This window comes from Acanthochromis polyacanthus, chromosome 9, assembly GCF_021347895.1.
Source record: "Acanthochromis polyacanthus isolate Apoly-LR-REF ecotype Palm Island chromosome 9, KAUST_Apoly_ChrSc, whole genome shotgun sequence".
Lineage (NCBI taxonomy): Eukaryota > Metazoa > Chordata > Actinopteri > Pomacentridae > Acanthochromis > Acanthochromis polyacanthus.
In genome coordinates, this window is record NC_067121.1 from 12,350,748 (window position 1) to 12,374,915 (window position 24,168).

Sequence of the window (24,168 nt, forward strand, 5' to 3'; positions counted from 1 at the left end):
ATCTAATGCATTAAATGCAGTTGTAAGGCTGTCACTTCTGTGCCAACATGAATGTTAAAGTCAGTCAATAATGGCTTTGTCTGAACTGAGCACTTTGATAAAAAGACAGAGATAGAGAGATTAAAAACTCAGAGTAAGGAACGGGTGGACGATATACAACAACAAATAAAACTGGTTTCTGAGCTTTCCAATCTGGATGAGAGAGAATAAGATTTTCAAATGAGCTATAATAGCAAATTTAACATCTGGGCAAAATTTTCAAATAATAAATTTTCATATAACTTTGCTAAAGTATACAGCGACTTTCATATCAAAATTTAGGGCCCTCTTCCAGTTTCCTCACCTAGAACTCGATTGAGATGTGTTAATGTTCAGTAAAAATAAATACATTTAAAAAACGAGCCAGTCCAAGATTTGTACTCATTTTTTAGTGGTCTTTCCAAGTGGAAGCATCCATTTTTTTCAAGACAATGAGAAAAACACAAAGAATCCAGAACCTGCTATTAAAACAACAATTTGAAAAGTTTTACATATAATCTAACATAAATAAAAGGCAATGCGATGCTACTGTGGCTTATGAAACACAAGTGTGTGTTATTCAGTGTCAAACAGCATGCCATTACACCACAGTGCAGTCCAATGAATACAGATGCAATACAATCAAAGGTTGTCAGGTCTTAAGCCATAGTGTAATATGTAGCTAACAAGCATTCTTTTGTAGTAACACCACCCTACTTCATAAATTTCAAAGAATTTTGAAGGTTAAGGGTTTTAAAAGACAGATACGAGAGGGGTCCTGAACTCAGAGCCCTTCCAGTCCATCTGAAAAAAAGTGAGTCGAGTGAATCTAGATGTGCCCCATCAGGAAATAGCTCACATCAACATGACCACACCTATTCTAATATGCCAACCTCAAATTCACTCAGTCAGAGAAGGGACAAGAAACTCACGAGAAAACAACATCAGCCACACTTTCTAACACTCTCTCTAAAATACTGTATTAAATAGAAACAAAAAAATCTTTCTCAGTGAGCAGGGTCATAAATTATGCCATGCCGCCAATACAGTGACTAATCACCTTGGAAAGATAGAACAATCGAGTGAGCGGTGAGTTGCCTGCTCTGCTTGATATTCCGCACATTAACAGTTGAGATGCTAAGTACTGCTTTCTCCTCTGACTCAAGTAATTTCATGTTTCATCTTCTAGAGATAGTTCCATAATGTGTTTAGCCAAATAGGCAAGCCCCACCAGGAGCAGTGGGACACTGTAGCCTAGTTCCATCACAAGTGAAACTACAAGTGGATTAGGAGAACACAGTCCCTCCCTGAGAACAACGCCCCACCTTGCAATCTAAAGTAGTGATCTGAGTCTCTCTTAAAATTTAATGAGTTCTTTCTTACCTCATGCTTCACCTTTTCATCAAGTTGCATGAAACTTGGTCTTGTCGTTTTTTTTATGTAATTTTGCTGACAGACAACCAAAGAAACAGTGGTTTAGTTTGTCATAACTGTCTTCCGGACATGTTGACTTGCACTAGTCTCAGTCACGGCTTCTGGTCTCACCTGGTCTTTGGTGTCTATATGACAACCAGTTTGCTTTTCTTTTCTTTTTTTCTGGCCAGTGTGGTTGGCTGCTATCCTAACAGAAAGGAGAGACTGTTCATAGGTTTAGGTAATGATTATTTCCAAATTGTGTTTTTCCTGCAGAATAACCAAAATACTGTACTTTTATCTTTAGTTTTTGACACTACAAAAAATATCCCCAATATTTTGTTTCCAAGATTTAGTTTCTTTGCCCAGAGTTGTTTATTGGAGTCGTGTTCTGTTTCTGTTACTTTTAGCTTTTCTGAAGTGATGAGTGAAGAGAGTGATAATATTCTACAGCTGACATACACAACAAACAGCAGGAAGACAACAGTGTTTTTTGCCATTCCTTTGTACTCAGCCTTGAAGTGATCTCAAAACCACTTTGATCAAGGACTAGTCTTACTCTAGACCTACCTACAGCCCTTGTACCAACACCTCTGCACTGTTTCACACATTTTATTTTGCATAGACATTGGAAAAACTAAACAAAACATAATGGTCGGATGTGCAGTTAGAGATGAAGACAGTTTGAAACATATTTAGTCTACATGTGGGTGCCTATACTAACTCTATTGTGGTGCTGAGCTGACTACAGTGACTATGTCAGTTAGGTGCTGAAAGGTGTATTGGTTCATTTGTGACAGAGCTAGGTTCGAAGTCTCCCCCTGCTTACAATCCTTGTGCTAAACTATGCTACACTCCTTCCCCACTTGTCTCTCTCCTGGATACACCAGCATAAATTTCATAATGTCTGACTCTGGGTCCGACTGTACATACAAAGATTTCCAAAATGTTATGATGTTTCTCAAATAGCAGTGATATGAAGAAACCTTTTTTTATTTGTTATCACTGTTAGATAAATGCTTTTGCAATATGATGTTCAGGTATTGATAACAAGAGACAACCTAAGACAAGCTCTTGTGATTGCCAGGATCTAGTTTTACCTTCAAAATTTTGAACTCATTGCAGAAGTCCTCTGGCAGCAAAACAGTAAAACAACAACAATTATGCTCGGAAGTCATTAAGAGACACTGTCAATTAAGTAGGTGAAAGTGCGTTTTTTTTGTTGTTTTTTTTTGCATTTGTTCCTATGTCTTAGTCCAAATAATGCAAACAAAGTCATGATGACATCCTCTTTGCAGACAAGCAAGCCAGTCAGCATACACACATGCCCACATGCCAATGTTTTCATTCTTAAGTGTAAAATTAAGAAGCTTTACTGAAATATAAAGGAAGGTAAATGGCGAACTATGCCAGTTAAAAAAATAACAGCCAAGAAACAAAAACTGTAATTTATGAGCATTGCCACACAAATTATTCTTTACCATCAATGACATCATTTTCTAAGGTAACATAGCTGCACATCACACAGACATAAAGATATTAAGTTATGAAAATAAAACCTACATAAATTAAACTTGTATTAAAAATATATATTACATACATATGCATAAATAAATTACATAAGTTGAGTGAATATCAGAATGATATTGAAAAATTCCAAAAATAAAAGCTAATGAACACAGTTACTCAATGCCTGTAACTGTATGGCACATCCTCTGAAGGCTGTCACTGTGTTACACTGTCCATTGTAAATAAAGTTAACATAAACTGTTCCACTTCTCCAGATGAGCGCTACACCCTGTGCTTTAATACCCATGCTGTAATGTCATGGTGTCCATTGTCCATAAGGTTTGTACATTTACCACGAGGCACATCTTCGACATTCCACAGGTGGTCTCATTACTTCGTTACTACTTCCTATGCTGAGAAAACTACATACATCCTAATGTCACATGTACATGTCATTGAGGGTTCAGATGAACCACTCCTTCTTGCTCTCATCTATAGTTTCAGTGAAGGCTGGGTCATTCACAATGATCGCTGCGTCGGCACAGTCTGCTGACTCCGCTCCCTTGGCTTCATTAGTATGGTAGGAGCCTTTATGACGAAACATATGACGGATCACAAACACCATGATGCAAAGGACAGTGAAGATCACAGTGGAGATGATGCCTGGAAATAAAACAAATCAGCACTTTTAGGTAACAAACTGAACAGCTGAAATATTCTGTCTGATGCTTCAATTATAGAAATGTCAGAACTGAAGCAGCAGCAGTCCAAAAAACAAAAACACATTCTCCACAATACCAACTGATGTTAGATTCGCCCTTCCTGGGAAGCATCCATGTCTACTAACACCACACCCTCAACATGTAGCACAGGCTTTTTGTTGCAAATTTGTAGTCCATAGGCCAGGGATGACAACACTGCTTCTCACTGGCTAATCCTCATATATGTACATACACTACACTCAAAAGAACACCCTAATTTTTCCATTTTTTAAAGTTAGAAATGATGCACTTTTTAATGTCTCATTGTACTCTGGAATCAAAAAGCATAGAAGAAATAAACAAATTGAGGAGAAAAATATACTATTTAGAAACCAAAATGTATTCTAAACTTTTGACTCATCAAAATAGGCAGCTTTGGCAGATGTAACATCTGAACACACTCGTGGCATTCTTTCCACAACGTAAATCAAATATTCTTTAGAAAGTTCTTCCCAAATTCCCAGTTGTTTGTAGGTTGCTTTGATTTCATTCTTCTGTCTAGCTCAGGGGTTGGCAACCTTTAACACTCAAAGAGCCATTTCGACCTGTTTCCCACAGAAAAGAAAACACTGGGAGCCGCAAAATCCTTCTGACATTTAAAATGAAGACAGCACTGCATATATCGCTTTTTACCTCTACGCCCTTGTTAATTTTGACAAATTAATTAATAGAAAAAATAATGTATTTAATCGCACCTTTCTCAGTTCCCCACTTTCTGGCACACTGGTAACACTGATGAACACTCTAGCCAGGTTGGTAGCGCTAATGAACCTAAAGTCTCTTTTCCAGCTGTGAAGAAGATTCACAGGATGCACTGTCAGCGCACAAGGAAGTTTGGTGAACAGTGATTGAAGACGAGAACACTCTGAGTGTGTTGGACAGAAAGTTTCTTTTAAAAACTTCCTGATGGCAGCTTGGATAAAAGCGTGGTTATTTGCAAATTGTGCAATAAAGAGTTTTCTGATCACTGCAGCACTTCAAGCCAGTGTATCCATCCCATAATAGACCACTTTTCGAGATGCTAAAGGTGCTTGAGTTTGCATAAAGCTATAAAATACTGAATATAATCGCTATAAATGAACTTTGAGTTTGCACTAATCTGTAAATGTAGTAGACAGATGAAAAATGCAGATAAATATAAATGAAATACACTTGTTGTTTAAGTTAGTGTATATGTCTGTTCACCAATTTTAGTCATCAACCAAAAGTTATTTGAATTCAAAAGCTCTGCTGATTATGTCAGATATTGTTATTTGATGCCATCAGTTGTGACTAATTAATTACAAAGCCTCTAATTAATTAGATTCCTTTTTTAATCGTGTCCTACCACTAATATTTATCTTAGTTGGTTAATGTCATTTTTGCTCCTGAACCTCATATGTTAGGCTACGTAACATTAGCTGGACATCAATATTTTGTGAATGTCTATTTAACTTGTAAAATTTATTATGTGTTCCCGTAAACTAATAACTTTTCTCCGGTAAGTCGCTGCTCTATTTTCCAAGACGACACTCCTCTGACTCTCTGACCTGCTGCCTGGATGGTGGACATGACATCAAGCTGCACTCTTGCAAGCAACGTCGTATTAACCCGACACATCAAAGAGTAGATACTGAGCAAGACAATTATCCGTAGTTTACCTTAGTACTCAGGAGTACCTGACACAATGCAGGACTCTGCTGTGAAGGCGGAGACATGTGGCAGTGGTGTATTTGCGACAATAAAAAAAGAAAGAAATTTGAAGGAGTGACGGCTAGGATTTAGGAATGGTGGCTCGCCGCTGCTGAATGAATGTAGCGCAAACACTGGAATCCAAATGAATACACGCAGGCCGGCGAGTGTCGGGGATTGACGGCTGGGACGCATATTTTGCTAGACAAAAAAATTAAAATGTTTTATTTTGATGTTACGAGATCACCATAATCTTCAAATTTAGAATTAAATTTTGAAAACTAACGAACTAAAATAAAAGAAATTTGAATTAATTAGCCTGCTGATTATTTATTTTCCAAAGCTACAGGGAGCCTCAACAGAGGGAAAAAGAGGCGCATGCGGCTCCAGAGCTGTGGGTTGCCGACCCCTGATCTAGTGTAATATCCCCTATGTTTTCTCTATCTACATTTTAAACATTTATTTATGCTCATTTATTTATGCATGCTCATTTCTGATTGTTAAAACTAAAAAAAACTGTTGATAGAAACACATATTGTCTGTATTATTGTTTTTTTTGCTTTGCCAGCCCATTCTGTAGTACACAAAGCACTGTCTGCACTACACACCACATTCTGCTATACTGGGAATAGATGCACTGGCTTGTTTGTATTTCTTTAAATCAGTTATGGTTGTTGTGGACAGGACTAAACAAAGAATTTGGCTTCAAGTTCACTCAAAAAAGTGACGGCTGGAATCGTTGTGGAGAACATTTGCGTGCAGCTCACTGAGTGCAGCTGTTGTAGCACTGTGATTAAAATGGATAATCCACCAATATAACAACTAGAAGAACTGTCTGACTGCACAATTAAAATGCTTAGCAACACTTTCAGTTTCATCGTCAGTGTGACACGTTGCAGCCCAAAAGCTTGCTGTTGTTGTCTCCCATGGCGAAGAACATTTTGAAGAGGACAAATGCTAACTGAGATCAGTGGCCAATGGCAGACTTCTAACTCATATCTTTAGTCAGACTAGGACTTTGTAGAGTTAAACAGTTCAAAAACGTTTCAGTTTTTACCTCCAATTATGGCAGAGTTGCGATCCACACCTTCACCAGTGGCCTTGCTCTCACTGAAGGGGAAAACAGCTCCAGCTGTGGGTAAAGCAAACACTTGTTATCTGTTTGAATCCTGACATAAACTCTTCTAATTTTGATTGTGACTTTGGCATGCCTTTATTTTCCTTTAAATTGTCATTTGTGTATGTCTTTACCTGCTTCTATGTGCCAGGGGTCACTACCGGAGGCCATGGGGGAGATGGTCAGAGGTGAGGCCCCACAGTTGGATGGAACTAATATCCCATGGGTACTGACAGGTGCTGCCATGCCAGAGCGCAGTGCAGCTTTTAGTGGCGCCACACTGTTAAACTGAACTTTGGACAAGCAGCCAACAAAACCAGGCGTGTTGTAGCGCTCAATTAGGATGGGATCAATCTGTCCTGTTTCTGCAAAAAGGACACAGCAACATTTTTCTTATTACTGATACATTTAGACCCTTTCAAATATTTCTGGAAACAACACAACTGAAACTGTTCTCAGAGTTCTACTTTGCCTTTTAAAGATTCATTGTTGTAACAGAATAATGTTAAATGTCCACAATGTCAGGTAATTGTTCAGTATGAAATAATCTCAAATTTGTTTTAAGCTTTACCCTCTGGAGTCTTTCCACATTTCATTTTCCTGCTCAGATGTCTTACTACAAAAACTTTAAGTTCAGTTCTGTAGCAGCTGATTTTTTTTAGCACGAGAGATGTTTAAATAAAAGCAGAGTGCTGCTGAAATGCCATGTGATACTACAAATAGTTACAAAGTACACATAATTTAGAATTGTAACATTTTACAACCACACACACACACACATACAAAATTATCTTCTTGAAGCTTGTAGATCAAAGTCTGAGGTAACAACACACATTAGGAAATGTTACTGTCTCCAAACTAAATGCTAAATGTAAAGTTTAGGGCTGGCCTGAATAGCAATTTCTGGGCTTTGGATATTCGATCCTGATTAATGCTGAATATCCAAATATTCAGATGGGATCGTAACATTCGACAGGGGAGGGGGCATCTGAATATTCGGATCTCAAAATAAATATTTGGAACACCGTAACGACCCAATATTCCGATATTTCGATATTCGGGTCCAGCCCTAGTAAAGTTATGCAAATACGAATATTTGACACTTTATGCTTTACATGATCAAATTATAAAAGGTATTGAGCTGATAACAGAGTCTACACAACTGTTGCACAGTACAGAAGTCGTTGCTACACTGATGCACCTAAAAAGACTATGTTTGGTGAATACCTGTCTTTGCCAGTTTTGGTTGCTGATTAAAGACAGTCTCACTGACTATCAAATGACTATGAAAGAGGCAAAATGTCAGTATTTATCTAATATCATCTCCAGCAACAGTCATCGCCCTAGAATTCAGTTCAACACAATGAACTCAGTTATAAACCCAGGCACATCTGTTCTGACTGATGCTTCAATTTAGACTTGTGATATTTTCCTTCACTTTTTCACTAATGAAGTTGTCCTTATCAGGCAGCTCACCGCAGGATATCTGAATGTTGACTTGACAGTTGCTCTGGCACATTCTGCTGTTTGAGCAGTTTGAACTGGTTTCTCAGTCAACTCTCACTAAAATGGTACAACACATGAAACCTACATCCCCTTGGGCATTGTTCCCACCTAATTGTTGTCAGAGGTTTTCAACATTGTTAGTTCCAATCTGCTTGGTTTTATTAACTCTTGTCTCAGTTCTGGACTTGTTCCAGCTGCATTAAAACAAGCTGTGGTCAGCCTCTCCTTAAAAAACCTCAGCTTGATCCTTTCATTTTATCAAATTTTAGACCTGTTGCACATTTGCCTTTTTTGTCCAGGGTTGCAGAAAAAGTTGTTTCTACTCAGTTACAGTCTTTCCTTGAGGACAATGATATTTTTGATAAATTCCAATCCAGGTTCAGATCTCTTCACATTACTGAGTCTGCTCTGTTAAAGGTCCATGATGAAATTGCAGTGTCCGTTGATGCCAAGCATAATTCTAGTGCTGCTGGACCTCACAGCAGCCTTTGACAAGGTGGAAGATACAGTCCTCTTGTCTTGTCTGAACCAGTATGTTGGCATCAACGGCATCGTTAAACGTGGTTCACTTCCTACCTTACTAATCAGAGTTTTTCAGTAATGACTGATGACTTGTCCTCCTCTTGCGTGTCTCTCTCTTGTGGGGTGCTGCAAGGTTCAATTCTTGGTCCTGCTCTGCTCTCTCTTTATGTGCTTCCACTTGGGTCAATTATAGCAAAACATGATCTGTCTTTCCACTGTTATGTGGATGACACTCAGACCCAGTCCAACCAACATAAAGTGAGGCACTGAGTTGAGTAACTAGTTGTATTAAGGACATTAAGCCGTGGTTGTCATCTAACTTTTTACTTTTCAATGAGGACAAAACTGAATGCATTGTGTTTGGGGGTACTGATATACAGGGGTTGGTAGTAACGAGTTACATTTACTCTATTACATTTACTTGAGTAACTTTTTGTAAAAAATGTACTTCTGAGAGGAGTTTTACTCTGCCATACTTGAGTAGATTTGTGAAGAAGAAACGCTATTCTTACTCCGTTACACTGGGCTACATGCGACTTGTTACTTTTTCATTTACCACGTTAGATATGCTTTATTTTGAAAGAGAGATGCCCCAGTAGATCTACCACATGACTGTGTTTCACCAATCAGACGAAGCAACAATAATCACGTGACTTCGTTTCACCAGACGTCGCCCTGCGGTCACCTCATATGAACTGTAGCGGCACAGCGGCACAAACTCTACACACGTAGCAGACATGGAATGAAAAAAATGGGGGCATTTTCGAGATGTTTGATCTTGTTTCGGAGTCCGACAACATTAGCATAGCATTAGCATGGATATCTCCGTCTTCGGCTTTTGTCTTCTGTTTACTAACACAGGCGAAGTGAAGCGTGACGTCAGGCTTGATCGGTCTCATATACCTGTAGTCACCTTACTACAAGTATTTGTTTCAAAAGCTTTATGCTGTGGAAAACTGAGATTTGGAAATTTGTGTTTCTTGTGCCTTAACTTGTCATTTTGTTATTTATTTTTGCTATTTTTTTTTATTTTATTATTTGGAAATACCAGAATTTGCCCATTATTTTACAATTTTGTTTGTCTGATCACATCATTTCTAAAAAATAAATCGGACATTACAATCAAAGTTACTCAGTACTTGAGTAGTCTTTTCACCAAATACTTAAGTACTCTTACTTGAGTGATTTTGTTGGATGACTATTTTTTTTTACCTCTACTTGAGTGATATTATTTTGAAGTAATGGTACTCTTACTTAAGTACAGTTTTTGGCTACTCTACCCACCTCTGCTGATATATCAGGTTTCGGTACAATGACTTTCAGAACGATGTTCAAAAATCTTGGGGTGATATTAGACAGAAATTTGAAATTTGATGAAAAATTGACACAATAGTCAGAGCAAGTTTCTTTTAACTGTGTCTTTTAGAAAGAGTCAAGCCTTTTCTTCATAGTACCAACCTTGAAAAAGGTATTCATGCTTTTATCTGCTCAAGACTGGTCTACTGCACTACTGCAATGCACTTATATTGGCATATCCGAGTCTTCCATCAGCTGCCTGGAACTCGTGCAAAATGCTGCAGCACGTTTTTTTAACAAACATTCCCAAATGTGAGCACATCACCTCTGGAAACTCAAGATTGTGATGACATACACGGTCTTGACAGCTGTGTCAAAAGATCTGTTCATGACATCGTCTTTACAGGTGTGTGAAAAGATTTGTTCATGACTACACATATTTAGTTTATGGTTTGAACTATTGGTGGGACGCGATTAAAAAAATGAATCTAATTAATTCTAGGCTTTGTATTTAATTGCAATTAATAACATTTTTGTCAAACAGCAATATTTGACACAATAAGCAAAGTTTTTCCATTCAAATAAATTTTGGTTGATGACTGAATTGATGAGTAGACATACGTGAACATAAACAACAAAAATGTTTGTTTTATTTATACAGTGGTATGATAAAGTATCTGAACCTTTTGGAATTTCTCACATTTCTGCATAAAATCACCATCAAATGTGATCTGATCTTTGTCAAAATCACACAGATGAAAAAACAGTGTCTGCTTTAACTAAAACCACCCGTACATTTATAGGTTTTCATATTTTAATGAGGATAGTATGCAAACAATGACAGAAGGGGGAGGAATAAGTAACTGAACCCTCTGCCTAAGGAGACTTAAAGAGCTATTGAAACCAATTTCTACCAAACAATTTAAGTCAGGTGTGTGCCCAATCACTGATGAGTGGCCTAAAGCTGCCCTGCCCACTATAAAACACACACCTGGTAAGAATTGTCTTGATGAGAAGCATTGTCTGATGTGCACCATGGCTCGCTCAAAAGAGCTGTCTGAAGACCTGCGATCAAGAATTGGTGATTTGTATAAAGCTGGGAAAGGATACAAAACCATCTCTAAAAGTCTGGATGTTCATCAATCGACAGTCAGAGAAGTTGTCTACAAGTGGAGAGAGTTTGGCACTGTTGCTTCTCTCCCAAGGAGTGGCCGTCCACCAAAGATGACGCCAAGAGTTCAGCGCAGAATACTCAGAGAGGTAAAAAAAGAACCCTAGAGTGTCTGCTAAAGACAGAAATCACTGGCACAGTCCAATATCTCTGTGCACACATCAACTATATGTAAAACAATGGCCAAGAATGGTGTTCATGGGAGGACTCCACGGAGGAAGCCACTGCTGTCTAAAAAAAACATTGTTGCTCGTTTAATGTTCGCAAAAAGGCACTTGGACACTCCACAGAAGTTTTGGCAAAATATGTTGTGGACTGATGAAACCAAAGTTGAATTGTTTGGGAGGAACACACAACGTCATGTGTGGAGGAAAAATGGAACAGCTCAACAACATCAACACCTCATCCCCACCGTGAAGCATGGTGGAGGGTGCATCATGGTTTGGGGCTGTTTTGCTGCCTCAGGGCCTGGACAACTTGCAATCATTAATGGAAAAATGAATTCAAAAGTTTATCAGGATGTTTTGCAGGAAAACCTGAGGCCGTCTGTCAGACAGTTGAAGCTAAAAAGAGGATGGATGCTGCAACAAGACAATGATCCAAAACACAGAAGTAAATCAACTTCAGAATGGTTTCAGAAGAACAAAATACACGTTCTGGAGTGGCCAAGTCAAAGTCCAGACTTGAACCCCATTGAGATGCTGTGGCATGACCTCAAGACAGCGATTCATGCCAGACATCCCAGGAATCTGACTGAACTACAGCAGTTTTGTAAGAAGAATGGACCAAGATTAGTCCTGATCGATGTGCCAGACTGATCTGCAGCTACAGGAAGCGTCTGGTTGAAGTTATTGCTGCCAAAGGGGGGGCCACAAAATATTAAATGTGATGGTTCAGTTACTTATTCCTCCCCCTTCTGTCATTGTTTGCATGCTATCCTCATTAAAATATGAAAACCTATAAATGTTTGGGTGGTTTTAGTTAAAGCAGACACTGTTTTTTCATCTGTGTGATTTTGACAAAGATCAGATCACATTTAATGGTGATTTTATGCAGAAATGTGAGAAATTCCAAAAGGTTCAGATACTTTTTCATACCACTGTAGTTGTCTGTGCATTTCTCATCTGTGTACTACCTTCACAGATTGCTACAAACTCAAATGCAAGTATACCTATTATTGTCAACATTTTGAGACTCTTTGGAAACTCATGCACTTTCAGTGTCTTGAAAAGTGGTCTATTGTGGGCTGGCTACACCGTTTGTTGGTACCAGGACTGTCAAAATATACCTGTCCACAGGATCCGTCAATATCTTGCATCCTATTCACTGTCTATGTGAAATGCACTGCGTTGCATGCTGATTGCATGCTGGTCGCATTGCGGCACGTTTCTAGCTGCGCTGCGGCATGTCTCTCTGCGGCTCATTTGCATAAAGTAGATTTGACATAAACTTTCTGCAAATTCGGTGCAGCGAGCAGAGGTCTGATGCACTGCAAAACATTCGTTAAACATCTAAACTGGCTGTTGAACTAAAATGAGGACAGATTCATCAAATGCCTAATTTATTTCTCACCTCAAATGCTTTCAGAAATATTTTCTGCTGAACTGTTTTCGTAATAAAAGAGAAAGTTTGTGACCGAACCACCACGTTGGTCCGACGCTTCTACCGGACTGAAGGTCTGAAGGGTTGTCATGTGATCAGGTAGTGGCCTGCCAGCAACACTCCCACCAAGCGGGCAATATTCAGATGTAGCGCGTTTCCATGCAAGAAAAAAGGATCCTGTGGACACATAGCTTTAACTTTGGTGTCCGTGATCGCAGCAACATGTTTTCGATTGAGGTGATAAGTCAACTTTTTGTTGCACAATTTGCACACAACCACGCTTTTGTCCAAGCTGCCATCGGGAAGATTTTTAAAAGTAAACTTTCTGCCCAACAAGCAAAGCAATGTGGTTTCATCTTCCTTCACTGTTCATCAAACTTTCTTGTGTGCTGACATCACTCAGTGTGTCCTGTGTATCTTCTAAACGGCTGGCAGACTTCAGTTTCATTACCACCACCAGGCTGGAGTGTGTGCATCACTGTTATCTGTGTGCCAGTAATTAAGGAATTGAGAAAGGTGCGATTAAATGCATTTTTTTAGTAATTAATTGAAATAAGCATGTTAAAGTTGATGCCCTAGTTAGAACACAACCATTTTCCCCAGTTTCCACTTATTATATTTACCAGATAAAAAAAATTAAAGTAGATTACCCCAAAATCCTGTTGCTGGATGAAACACTAAAGAACGCACACACACTGCTCTTTGACATACTCACCAAATACCTTTCCGAGAAAAATGCTTTTCACCAAGTTGAACTCGATGTCTGAGGCCTCAGGCAGGGTATATGTGGACACTGGGTAGTGGTCCAACTGAAGAATAAGGACAGAAGAAAGTAACTGACAAATTCAACTGACAACTTAAGTCTCCATCCATGCAGACACCAGGTTTGAAATATCCGTTTCTGACTTCTGTCTCCTGGTCTTCTCTATTGGCAAACCTTTGGGTAAAAGACTCTACAGTATAAAAACTAAACATTGAGCTTCTGCAGTAGCCCCCACCCAGAAGCAACCCCTGTAATCAATGCTTCATTGGTTATATGAAGCACAAACATGCATTCTAGCAATAAGGGCACTGGGCATATGCCTGCACTATTCTTGGTTTACTTTATAATGGCTGTGTGTAACAGTGTGTTTTCTGTGGTCATGACTTGTATTATGTGATTGTATGGTTCTTGTGGAGTGTACTGAAACATGTCTGGTGTGCACTAAATGATTCTATGTCTGCTGTTGCAGAGACACCAAAACAGATTCCAATCAGTGGTTTATATGACGGGTTCAAATTATTGAATCAAGAAACTGCTTGAAATTTCCAATTCGGGTGAACTTTTTAATACATTTTTTCTACAATTTCATCTGTAATGAAAATTAATATCAATATATCAAATCATTTTAGAAAAATCATAATTGACATTCCTCCAAGGTGACAAGTGTTATGTAACTACATTTAAAAACCACTGTTATTTCTGTTCATTTGTGGAAAGGGTATGTTAATTAGCAAGGTTCCAAGGTGTTGAAGAACTATGAATGAAGAAAGCAAATAAGTCGTATTTATGTTGCTTTTTTATGCATACATTATTCAGTTTAACTTTGTGAGGCAATATACTAGTAGGAAGTACTAACCTGTAATTGAATCTCCCTCAGGTTCCTAGTTATGTTGACAGAGTGTGGCTGTCCATTGGCCATGTTACGATGGTCGATATCTATGGTGTAAGGTTCTGTTAGCCCTCCAAGACGGTAACGGATTTGAAGAGTGCCTGGACACACCATCATACAGACATAGACAAAGCTTCTTAAAAATCTATATAAATAAATTAACAATTGACTCAGATATGATGTAAATGAGCCTACCATTGTGTCTGAGCACAACGGCCACATAGTCTTGCGTCCTGGAACTGATATAGACCAGGATGCTGGGAGCACTGTAGGTGCTAAAGCTGAACACCAGCTCCTCCTTAGTCAGGTTGCCCTCACTTGGAATACCAACAACTGACAGGCTCTTCATTTCCTGCAGAGCAAAAGGTCCTAACTCTGGCAGGAAGTCATAACGCACCAGGGTTCCTGTTTCAAAGTAGCCACCTACATCTAACATACAAACACAGAAAGTGTTAATCACTAATGACAGATGGCATCATCTAATCTAATTTTATGTAATCAAATGTAATTCAATCGAGCATTGGGGTACCATCAGTGCAGAAGGGTCCATCGTATGCAGTAAGTGAGCAGTCACAAGAATATCCATTGTACTGCTCCACACATTTCCCTCCATTCCTGCAGTGCATTCCATAGCTACTGCAGTGGCCCTGGCAGCCTGGATTCACCCCTGAAGTGATCTTTGCCCTCTCCTCTAGGTCAAACGTCATACCATTAATTTTCAGAGCACGCATGCAGCCAAGGAAACCCCTCTGACCACTCGAAGCACCTGGGACATAAGAAATAAAACAGCATAAGTTCAGACCAAAAAAGGGGAAACCCCAACATACTCATGCCAACACTACAGAAACAACATTAAAATCACTGACATGTGAAGTGTATCACAATGATTCTTCTCAAATCTCATTATTATGCAGAGTTCTGTCAGGAAATTTTGGGTCCTAGCATTTATATTGATGTCTCTTTGGCTTGTACCGCCAAAACCAAAAGTATGCCAGGGGTAAAAGTATGCCATGCTTCTTTTTGTTTCTTTAGGTTTCTTTTGTCATGGGCAAAGCACATTAGAGAGATGTATCATTTTACTGTCAGGCGAGTTGCAGTGTTTTTCCTGTTTCTAGCGGCAATTAAGCATAAGTTACATTATTTCAATAAATGTACATACATATTCACATAATTTTGGACTATTACAATATAAATACAACAGCAATAACTATAATAATTAGAAAAAATTTAATTGTGATTTTCTCAACCTCTCATTTACACATATCAGTGCTTATTTATAACATTTGTATATGTACAGAGACAGACAGACACAAGCACACACAAACACCCCTCCTCTATTCTCTTTCTTCCATTATTAATGTTCCCTTTTCAGCTAATACAATATGAAGACATCTCTGTTCATATAGGATGAAACATTTCATGTTTGTGTCAAAATGATTGGTTGCATTTGGTTTTACTACTATTAAGCATGATGGAGGCAGTATCATGGTTTGGGAATGCATGAGTGCTGCTGGTGTTGGTGATCTCGTTGTCTGTGATGGCACATTGAACTCTACAAAGTATTGTGCCATTCTCGAAACCTACATGCTCCCATCTGCATGTGCACTGTTCCGTCAAGGTCAAAACTGGATGTTTCATCAAGATAATGTCCCTTGCCACACATCCAGGACCAGTAAAATTTGGCTGCAGGTGAACAGTATCCAAGTCTTACGAGTGGCCAGCTCAATCCCTGGACATGATCCTAACTGAAAATCTGTGGTGGATTATCAAAAGGTCTATTTCAAAGCGTAAACCAAAGAATTTAGAAGAATTAAAAGCAGTAATTCAAGAATAATGGGACAAGATTACCCCTCAACAGTGTAAAAGGCGCGTGGGGAACATGCCTGCCAGGATTAGAGCTCTACTATGTGTTAATTGCAGGACTACTAAATATTAATTTGATGATTTGATGGTTTATTTATATTTTGTTCGGTTTTGAACACATTCTCTGTTATTTGTTGATTTTATTACCGACAGTGTTGAGACCTGACATATTGAAACTGTCAAAAATTTAGTTTGATTAGTTTTTCTTGTAAACAAGAAACAAAAAATGTAATTTGTATTTGTTCGTGTCTGTGTAATGCAGCCACATCTTTTGAAACACAAAAAAGATTTTTCCACAAATATGCCATTTTTGTAAAATTTTAAAGGTGTCCGAAAACTTTTTCCACTGTAGAGTTAGAGGTGTAACCAACATGAAAAGAAGAGAGCTGTCTATGGGTGAAAAACAAGCAATTGTCAAGCTGAGAGATAATTGAAAATAAATCCGAGAGATTGCACAAACATTGGCCATAGCCAGTACAACCATTTGGAATATCCTGCAGAGGAAAGAAACTACTGGTGTACTAAGTAACAGACGTCAAATGGGTAGACCAAGGAAAACAGCAGCAGATGACGACAGAAACATTGTGAGAGCTATAAAGAAAGACCCTAAAACAACTGTTAGCGACCAACCTCCATAGGGCAGTGAAGATATCACAATCTACTGTTTCAAGTAGTGGTGTGCGATACTGTAAGATCTGGTATCGATCCGAAACCAAGTAAATACAGGGCCAGTATCACTGATATTGATACCAATACTCCAGACTAACTTCTGCAGTAGTAGATTTTTAAGATAATTTTTTTGCACAGTTACTTTAGTAATGTCAAATATGATCTTTTAATTCCTCCAAGTTACTGTCTTTGACAATAAAGTGTGACAGGCATGGTCAGTTTGTCGCACCCACCTGGTCCCATTTGTGTCACAGTTCCGTTCCTCTGCCCTGTCTGTCTAGTTGTCTGTCTGTCTAGTTGTCTCCCATCCGCTTCTCTGCCCTGTCTTTCCCCTGCAGCTCGGTGCCTGAGTGGAGTCTGGCTTCTCCAGCTGACTCCACTCAGGCAATCAACTATCTCCACGGCTCCCGGGCAGCTGACAATCATCATGCTAACGACTCACCTCGGCAATAAATACCGGCTCAGCCTTCCACTCCCTGCCAGAGTATTGAACAAGAAACCACGCAGTTTGGTTCTCTCTCTAGCCTTCAACATCTTCTTCTGTTTTGAGTTCTGCCATATTCTGACATTGTTTTCTCCTGTTTGTTCAGTTCAGCTGCCCGGGAACCCCCACTCCTGCCTGGAACCCCCACTCCTGCCTGGAACCCCCACTCCTGCCTGGAACCCCCACTCCTGCCTGGAACCCCACTCCTGCCTGGAACCCCACTCCTGCCTGGAACCCCCACTCCTGCCTGGAACCCCCACTCCTGCCTGGATCCCCCACTCCCACTCCTGCCTGGATCCCCCACTCCCACTCCTGCCTGGATCCCCCACTCCTGCCTGGATCCCCCACTCCCGCCTGGACCCCCACTCCTGCCCGGAGCTCCCCGCTCCTGCACCCTGGTTTTCCCCCACCTAGCCACCTTTACTCACCCCCGCTAAATAAAACACTTTCTCCTCAACCAGCCTTGGTGGTGTGGCTCTCTGCTCGGGTCCACCAGCTCCGATTCGTGACAGAATACTCTGGCCAAACATGGACCCAGAGAACTCACCACCAAGGCCGGACCAGCCCACTCCATTCGACATCAGGCAATTACACCAAACCTTCCGTCTGCTTACTTCAAACTATCAGAAGATGAGCTCTCAACTCACCATTTTAGCCAGCCAGATATCCCAGGAAGCCCCCGACCCGACCCGGATTATTCAATACAGCCAAGCCCTACAAGATGTTGCCGCCACAAAGGCACAACTAAACCACTTCGTCACCCTGCTCAACCAAGTTTGCTCGTCTCCAGCCCAGCCCAAACCATTTTCCCTTCCACCAGTACCATCAGTCCCGGACCCAGCCGTCATCCAGACCCTAACCCAAGGCACACCCGTGGACATCTTCTCCTCCTGCGAGGAGCATAGCATTTTTTTCAATGTGCTGTACGAGTTGTGGGAGAAGTGGAGGGAAGATCCCCAAGACTCACACATAATCTTGGGCCGCAAGCTAGCAGGCCAGCGACCCGGATTAGTCGACGATTTACCTGCTTACCTTCATGAATTCTTGGGCGCTCCGCTGACTGACCCGCCTGCTGACTCCCCTGGTAGCCGACCGGGCCCAGTCTCCTTGCCGCCAAAGGAACCACCTGTCAAGCGGCCTGGCCGTCAAAGACGCAAAGCCAGGAGGCACCATGACCCCCCGGCTCCCGCTCCAGTCCCCGCGGAGGTCGACGACGCTCCGCCTCCAGTCCCCGCGGAGGTCGACGACGCTCCGCCTCCAGTCCCCGCGGAGGTCGACGACGCTCCGCCTCCAGTCCCCGCGGAGGTCGACGACGCTCCGCCTCCAGTCCCCGCGGAGGTCGACGACGCTCCGCCTCCAGTCCCCGCGGAGGTCGACGACGCTCCGCCTCCAGTCCCCGCGGAGGTCGACGACGCTCCGCCTCCAGTCCCCGCGGAGGTCGACGACGCTCCGCCTTCTGTCCCCGCGACCTCAGCGGCCTTAGAAGGCCATAAAGCCTTCCCTGAGCCCCTGGATCCTGCGCCGCCCCCGGAGGGGCCCCTGGATCCTGCGCCGCCCCCGGAGGGGCCCCTGGATCCTGCGCCGCCCCCGGAGGGGCCCCTGGATCCTGCGCCGCCTCCGCTCCCTGAGGAGGCCGTCGACGCCCCGCCTCCGCTCCCTGAGGAGGCCGTTGACGCCCCGCCTCCGCTCCCTGAGGAGGCCGTCGACGCCCCGCCTCCGCTCCCTGAGGAGGCCGTCGACGCCCCGCCTCCGCTCCCTGAGGAGGCCGTCGACGCCCCGCCTCCGCTCCCTGAGGAGGCCGTCAACGCCCCGCCTCCGCTCCCTGGAGCCTCGGCGGTTTTGGAGGGGCCTGGGGTCTCCCCCAAGTCCATGAAGAGGCTTTGCGCTTCCCATCCGGCTCCGCCCCCGGAGGACCAACCGGACCCGGCTCCGCCCCCGGAGGACCAACCGGACCCGGCTCCGCCCCCGGAGGACCCACCGGACCCGGCTCCGCCCCCAGTCCAGCCTCCAGCCCGGCCCCTCTGCCCTGTCCGGCCCCCGGGCCGTCCGCCGGAGCGGCCCCTCTGCCCTGTCCGGCCCCGGAGCCGTCCGCCGGACCGGCCCCTCTGCCCTGTCCGGCCCCCGGGCCGTCCGCCGGAGCGGCCCCTCTGCCCTGTCCGGCCCCGGAGCCGTCCGCCGGAGCGGCCCCTCTGCCCTGTCCGGCCCCGGAGCCGTCCGCCGGAGCGGCCCCTCTGCCCTGTCCGGCCCCGGAGCCGTCCGCCGGAGCGGCCCCTCTGCCCTGTCCGGCCTCGGAGCCGTCCGCCGGAGCGGCCCCTCTGCCCTGTCCGGCCTCGGAGCCGTCCGCCGGAGCGGCCCCGCCTGTCTGTCCGGTCCCCGGGCCGTCCGCCGGAGCGGCCCCGCCTGTCTGTCAATCCCCAGGACCGTCCTCTGGAGCAGTCTATTCCGGCTTTACCGCCCCCGGGCCGTCCCCCCGAACGATCCACCCTGTCTGTCAAGTCCTGGCCCGTCCGGCCGCCAGGCCACCCTCTGAAGCGGGCCCTCCGCCCGGTCCGGTCTCGACCTGTCCCGCCTTCGGGCCGTTCCCCGAAACGGACCCTCCGGCTTGCCCAGCCTCGACCGGGCCGCCCACCGGAACGGACTCTCTGCCCTGCTCATCCACGTCCAGTCCGACCCCCAGGCCGCCCACCGGAACGGACGCTCTGCCCTGCTCATCCACGTCCAGTCCGACCCCCAGGCCGCCCACCGGAACGGACGCTCTGCCCTGCTCATCCACGTCCAGTCCGACCCCCAGGCCGCCCACCGGAACGGACGCTCTGCCCTGCTCATCCACGTCCAGTCCGACCCCCAGGCCGCCCACCGGAACGGACTCTCTGCCCTGCTCATCCACGTCCAGTCCGACCCCCAGGCCGCCCACCGGAACGGACTCTCTGCCCTGCTCATCCACGTCCAGTCCGATCCCCAGGCCGCCCACCGGAACGGACTCTCTGCCCTGCTCATCCACGTCCAGTCCGACCCCCAGGCCGCCCACCGGAACGGACTCTCTGCCCTGCTCATCCACGTCCAGTCCGACCCCCAGGACGCCCACCGGAACGGACTCTCCGCCCTGCTCATCCACGTCCAGTCCGGCCCACGGTCCGTCCGCCGGAACGGATCCTCCGCCCACCGGAACGGACCCTCAGGCCCACTCATCCCCAGCCAGTCCGACCTACGGTCCGCCCGCCGGAACGGACCCTCCGCCCTATCCATCCTCGGCCAGTTGAGCCTTCGGGCCGACCCCCAGAGCTACTGCCCTGCTAGTTCGGTCCAGCCCTTCCCTTCACTCAGTCCAGTCCGGCCCTTCCCTTCACTCAGTCCAGTCCGGCCCTTCCCTTCACTCAGTCCAGTCCGGCCCATCCCTTCACTCAGTCCAGTCCGGCCCATCCCTTCACTCAGTCCAGTCCGGCCCATCCCTTCACTCAGTCCAGTCCGGCCCATCCCTTCACTCAGTCCAGTCCGGCCCATCCCTTCACTCAGTCCAGTCCGGTCCTGCTCTCAGTTCAGTCCTGTCCAGTCCTGTCCAGTCCTGCTCTCAGTTCAGTCCAGTCCTGTTCAGTCCTGTCCAGTCCAGTCCTGCTCTCAGTTCAGTCCAGTCCAGTCCTGCTCTCAGTTCAGTCTACTCCAGTCCTGCTCTCAGTTCAGTCTACTCCAGTCCTGCTCTCAGTTCAGTCTACTCCAGTCCTGCTCTCAGTTCAGTCTACTCCAGTCCTGCTCTCAGTTCAGTCCAGTCCAGTCCTGCTCTCAGTTCAGTCCAGTCCAGTCCTGCTCTCAGTTCAGTCCAGTCCAGTCCTGCTCCCAGTTCAGTCCAGTCCAGTCCTGCTCCCAGTTCAGTCCAGTCCAGTCCTGCTCCCAGTTCAGTCCAGTCCAGTCCTGCTCCCAGTTCAGTCCAGTCCAGTCCTGCTCCCAGTTCAGTCCAGTCCTGTCCCTAGCTCCGCTCAGTCCAGCCCGGCCCAGTCCTGTCCTTTCCTTCAGTCCAGTCCAGTCCTGTCCTGTCCTTTCCTTCAGTCCAGTCCAGTCCTGTCCTTTCCTTTCCTTCAGTCCAGTCCAGTCCTGTCCTTTCCTTTCCTTCAGTCCAGTCCAGTCCTGTCCTTTCCTTTCCTTCAGTCCAGTCCAGTCCTGTCCTTTCCTTTCCTCCAGTCCAGTCCTTTCCTTTCCTTCAGTCCAGTCCTTTCCTTTCCTTCAGTCCAGTCCTTTCCTTTCCTTCAGTCCAGTCCTGTCCTTTCCTTCAGTCCTTTCCTGTCCTTTCCTTCAGTCCTTTCCTGTCCTTCACTCCAGTCCAGTCCTTTCCTGTCCTTCACTCCAGTCCAGTCCTTTCCTGTCCTTCACTTCAGTCCTGTCCTTCAGTCCTGTCCTTCCCTTCTCTCAGTCCAGCCCTGTCCTCAGTTCCGTTCGGTCCAGCCCAGTCTTAGTTTATTCCCTCTCCCGTTCTCCCTTCTTGTCTGTTCCCCTCGTTTTTTCTGTCCTTTTGGTTCCTTCCGCCCTGTCTGGTCCCTGTGTCTGTCTGCTCCCTGGTTGCCCCAGTGGGCCTCTTTGGTTGGGTCCATGGGGCGCCAGGAGGCGCCCGTTGAGGGGGGGGTACTGTCACAGTTCCGTTCCTCTGCCCTGTCTGTCTAGTTGTCTGTCTGTCTAGTTGTCTCCCATCCGCTTCTCTGCCCTGTCTTTCCCCTGCAGCTCGGTGCCTGAGTGGAGTCTGGCTTCTCCAGCTGACTCCACTCAGGCAATCAACTATCTCCACGGCTCCCGGGCAGCTGACAATCATCATGCTAACGACTCACCTCGGCAATAAATACCGGCTCAGCCTTCCACTCCCTGCCAGAGTATTGAACAAGAAACCACGCAGTTTGGTTCTCTCTCTAGCCTTCAACATCTTCTTGTTTTGAGTTCTGCCATATTCTGACATTGTTTTCTCCTGTTTGTTCAGTTCAGCTGCCCGGGAACCCCCACTCCTGCCTGGAACCCCCACTCCTGCCTGGAACCCCCACTCCTGCCTGGAACCCCCACTCCTGCCTGGAACCCCCACTCCTGCCTGGAACCCCCACTCCTGCCTGGATCCCCCACTCCCACTCCTGCCTGGATCCCCCACTCCTGCCTGGATCCCCCACTCCCGCCTGGACCCCCACTCCTGCCCGGAGCTCCCCGCTCCTGCACCCTGGTTTTCCCCCACCTAGCCACCTTTACTCACCCCCGCTAAATAAAACACTTTCTCCTCAACCAGCCTTGGTGGTGTGGCTCTCTGCTCGGGTCCACCAGCTCCGATTCGTGACAATTTGGTTACAAGTGAAACACCTCATGACAGCTCAGTGACATGAACATGAACACCTCACAGTGCAGACTGCGGTAGATGCTGCTTAGTAGCTGGGTGATCAGACAGGTGTGAGAGCAAAATTGACTTTGAAAAAGAGTGACATAAAGTGTCCTCATTTCAGATTTGTCCAAGCTGAAAGCGATTGATTTTTTTTCCATGTATTGTTCTCTATGAGTGGAGAAAACAGCGCACGTAAGTGCACTACGTCTTTTTAGAGCGGAGTGCATTTTTAAATTTTAAAGGCCACAGTCAATTGTTTACTTATAGTGGTTTGAAGCTAAAAATCATGATTGTGATGAATGATTATTTACTTTTGTACAGCAGTAGTCTATGTAATTGTCTCTGGTTCAGTATCTTCTTGCCTGCAATCTGATCTGTCACGGCCGCTGCAGGTGATCTACATGAATGAGATGAGTTGCAGGACGTGGACCTCTCTTTCTCATCAACATGATAATGACAAAAATTGAGTCCCAGAGAACTAAGACCACAGGCCAGTCACTTTCAACAACGAACACTGTGAGCACTGTCTCACTAACAAACTCTCAGTTCAATGTTCAGTTCATGTCTACACACAAAAATATAGTAATTTACAATAGCATTTTTTTCTCTAACCACGCATGTTGCTTAGTGGGACTTCTGGCATTCCTTGCTCTCAACAATCCTTTTCAAATCTGGTTTATAATCAGTTGTTGCCACTCGATTCCTTCACATGTGTGTCAGAACAGATCGATTCTTTGATTTCACGTTTCAGGGTAGAAAAAACAGACTTGCAGACGTATGTTGACCCAAACATTGACAGTATCTTAAGCGCAGCCCATTTGACATTTGGGTACTTTTCCACAAGCAGGTTTCAGTTGGTCCTGTTCACAAAGATCGATCATCTCCAACTCAGTCGCAGCCTCATCTATGACCAGTGGAGTTTTCAAACAGCCTGTCTCCGCATTAAACGGGTTCACGAGAAACGTAATCTGCAGCCTTTTCAGTTGAAGATCACGGACCCGGGTCACAAAGCTTTCGTGCAGGTTTTCAACCAGTGTTGTATATCTGGCTGTTTGCTTATTCAGGACAGCGCTGGTGACTTGCCTGCTGGCTTTTAGCAGAGTGGGGAAATGAGTTAAATCTCTCTTCTGAATATGAGTCTTGAACAGCTTCAATTTGTTGGCAAACGCAAACACACTTTGCACCAGGTCAGGCAGTATTTTTGACTTACCCTGCAGGGTCAGGTTCAGTCTGTCCAAATAACACTGCATGTTGACCAAAAAAGCCAGATCCATAATCCACTTGAGATCTGAGAACTCGGGATAGTGCTTGTCCTTCTCTTCGATGAACAGTTTCACGGCATTCAAAAGCTCAAAGAAGCGAGAAAGCACCTTGCCTTTTGACAGCCACCTCACAGTGCAGTGCAGCAGTAGGTCACCTCGAAACCCTTGGCCCAGCTCAGCGATGAGATTTTTAAATTGCCTGTGGTTAAGCGCATGTGTGCGGATGTAGTTGACGATTTCCATCACAGGCTCCATGACGTTGTCTAAATTCAATGTTTTAGACACGAGTTGCTCCATGTGGACGATGCAGT

The 24,168-nt window shown here is 44.7% G+C and overlaps 1 protein-coding gene across 1 annotated transcript in view; it reads right to left on the reverse strand.

The window, feature by feature from the left end:
• Nucleotides 1-408: 408 nt before the first annotated feature.
• LOC110970274 (contactin-associated protein-like 2) overlaps nucleotides 409-24,168 on the reverse strand; it is a 93,095-nt gene continuing 69,335 nt past the window's right edge. The window contains exons 19-25 of the mRNA XM_051953317.1: nucleotides 14,768-15,004; nucleotides 14,434-14,667; nucleotides 14,206-14,339; nucleotides 13,302-13,395; nucleotides 6,624-6,854; nucleotides 6,430-6,504; nucleotides 409-3,603 (exon numbers count right to left, since the gene is read on the reverse strand). Coding sequence (XP_051809277.1) covers nucleotides 3,404-3,603; nucleotides 6,430-6,504; nucleotides 6,624-6,854; nucleotides 13,302-13,395; nucleotides 14,206-14,339; nucleotides 14,434-14,667; nucleotides 14,768-15,004 — 1,205 coding nt within the window. The 3' untranslated portion in view covers nucleotides 409-3,403. The remainder of the gene's footprint in view (nucleotides 3,604-6,429; nucleotides 6,505-6,623; nucleotides 6,855-13,301; nucleotides 13,396-14,205; nucleotides 14,340-14,433; nucleotides 14,668-14,767; nucleotides 15,005-24,168) is intronic.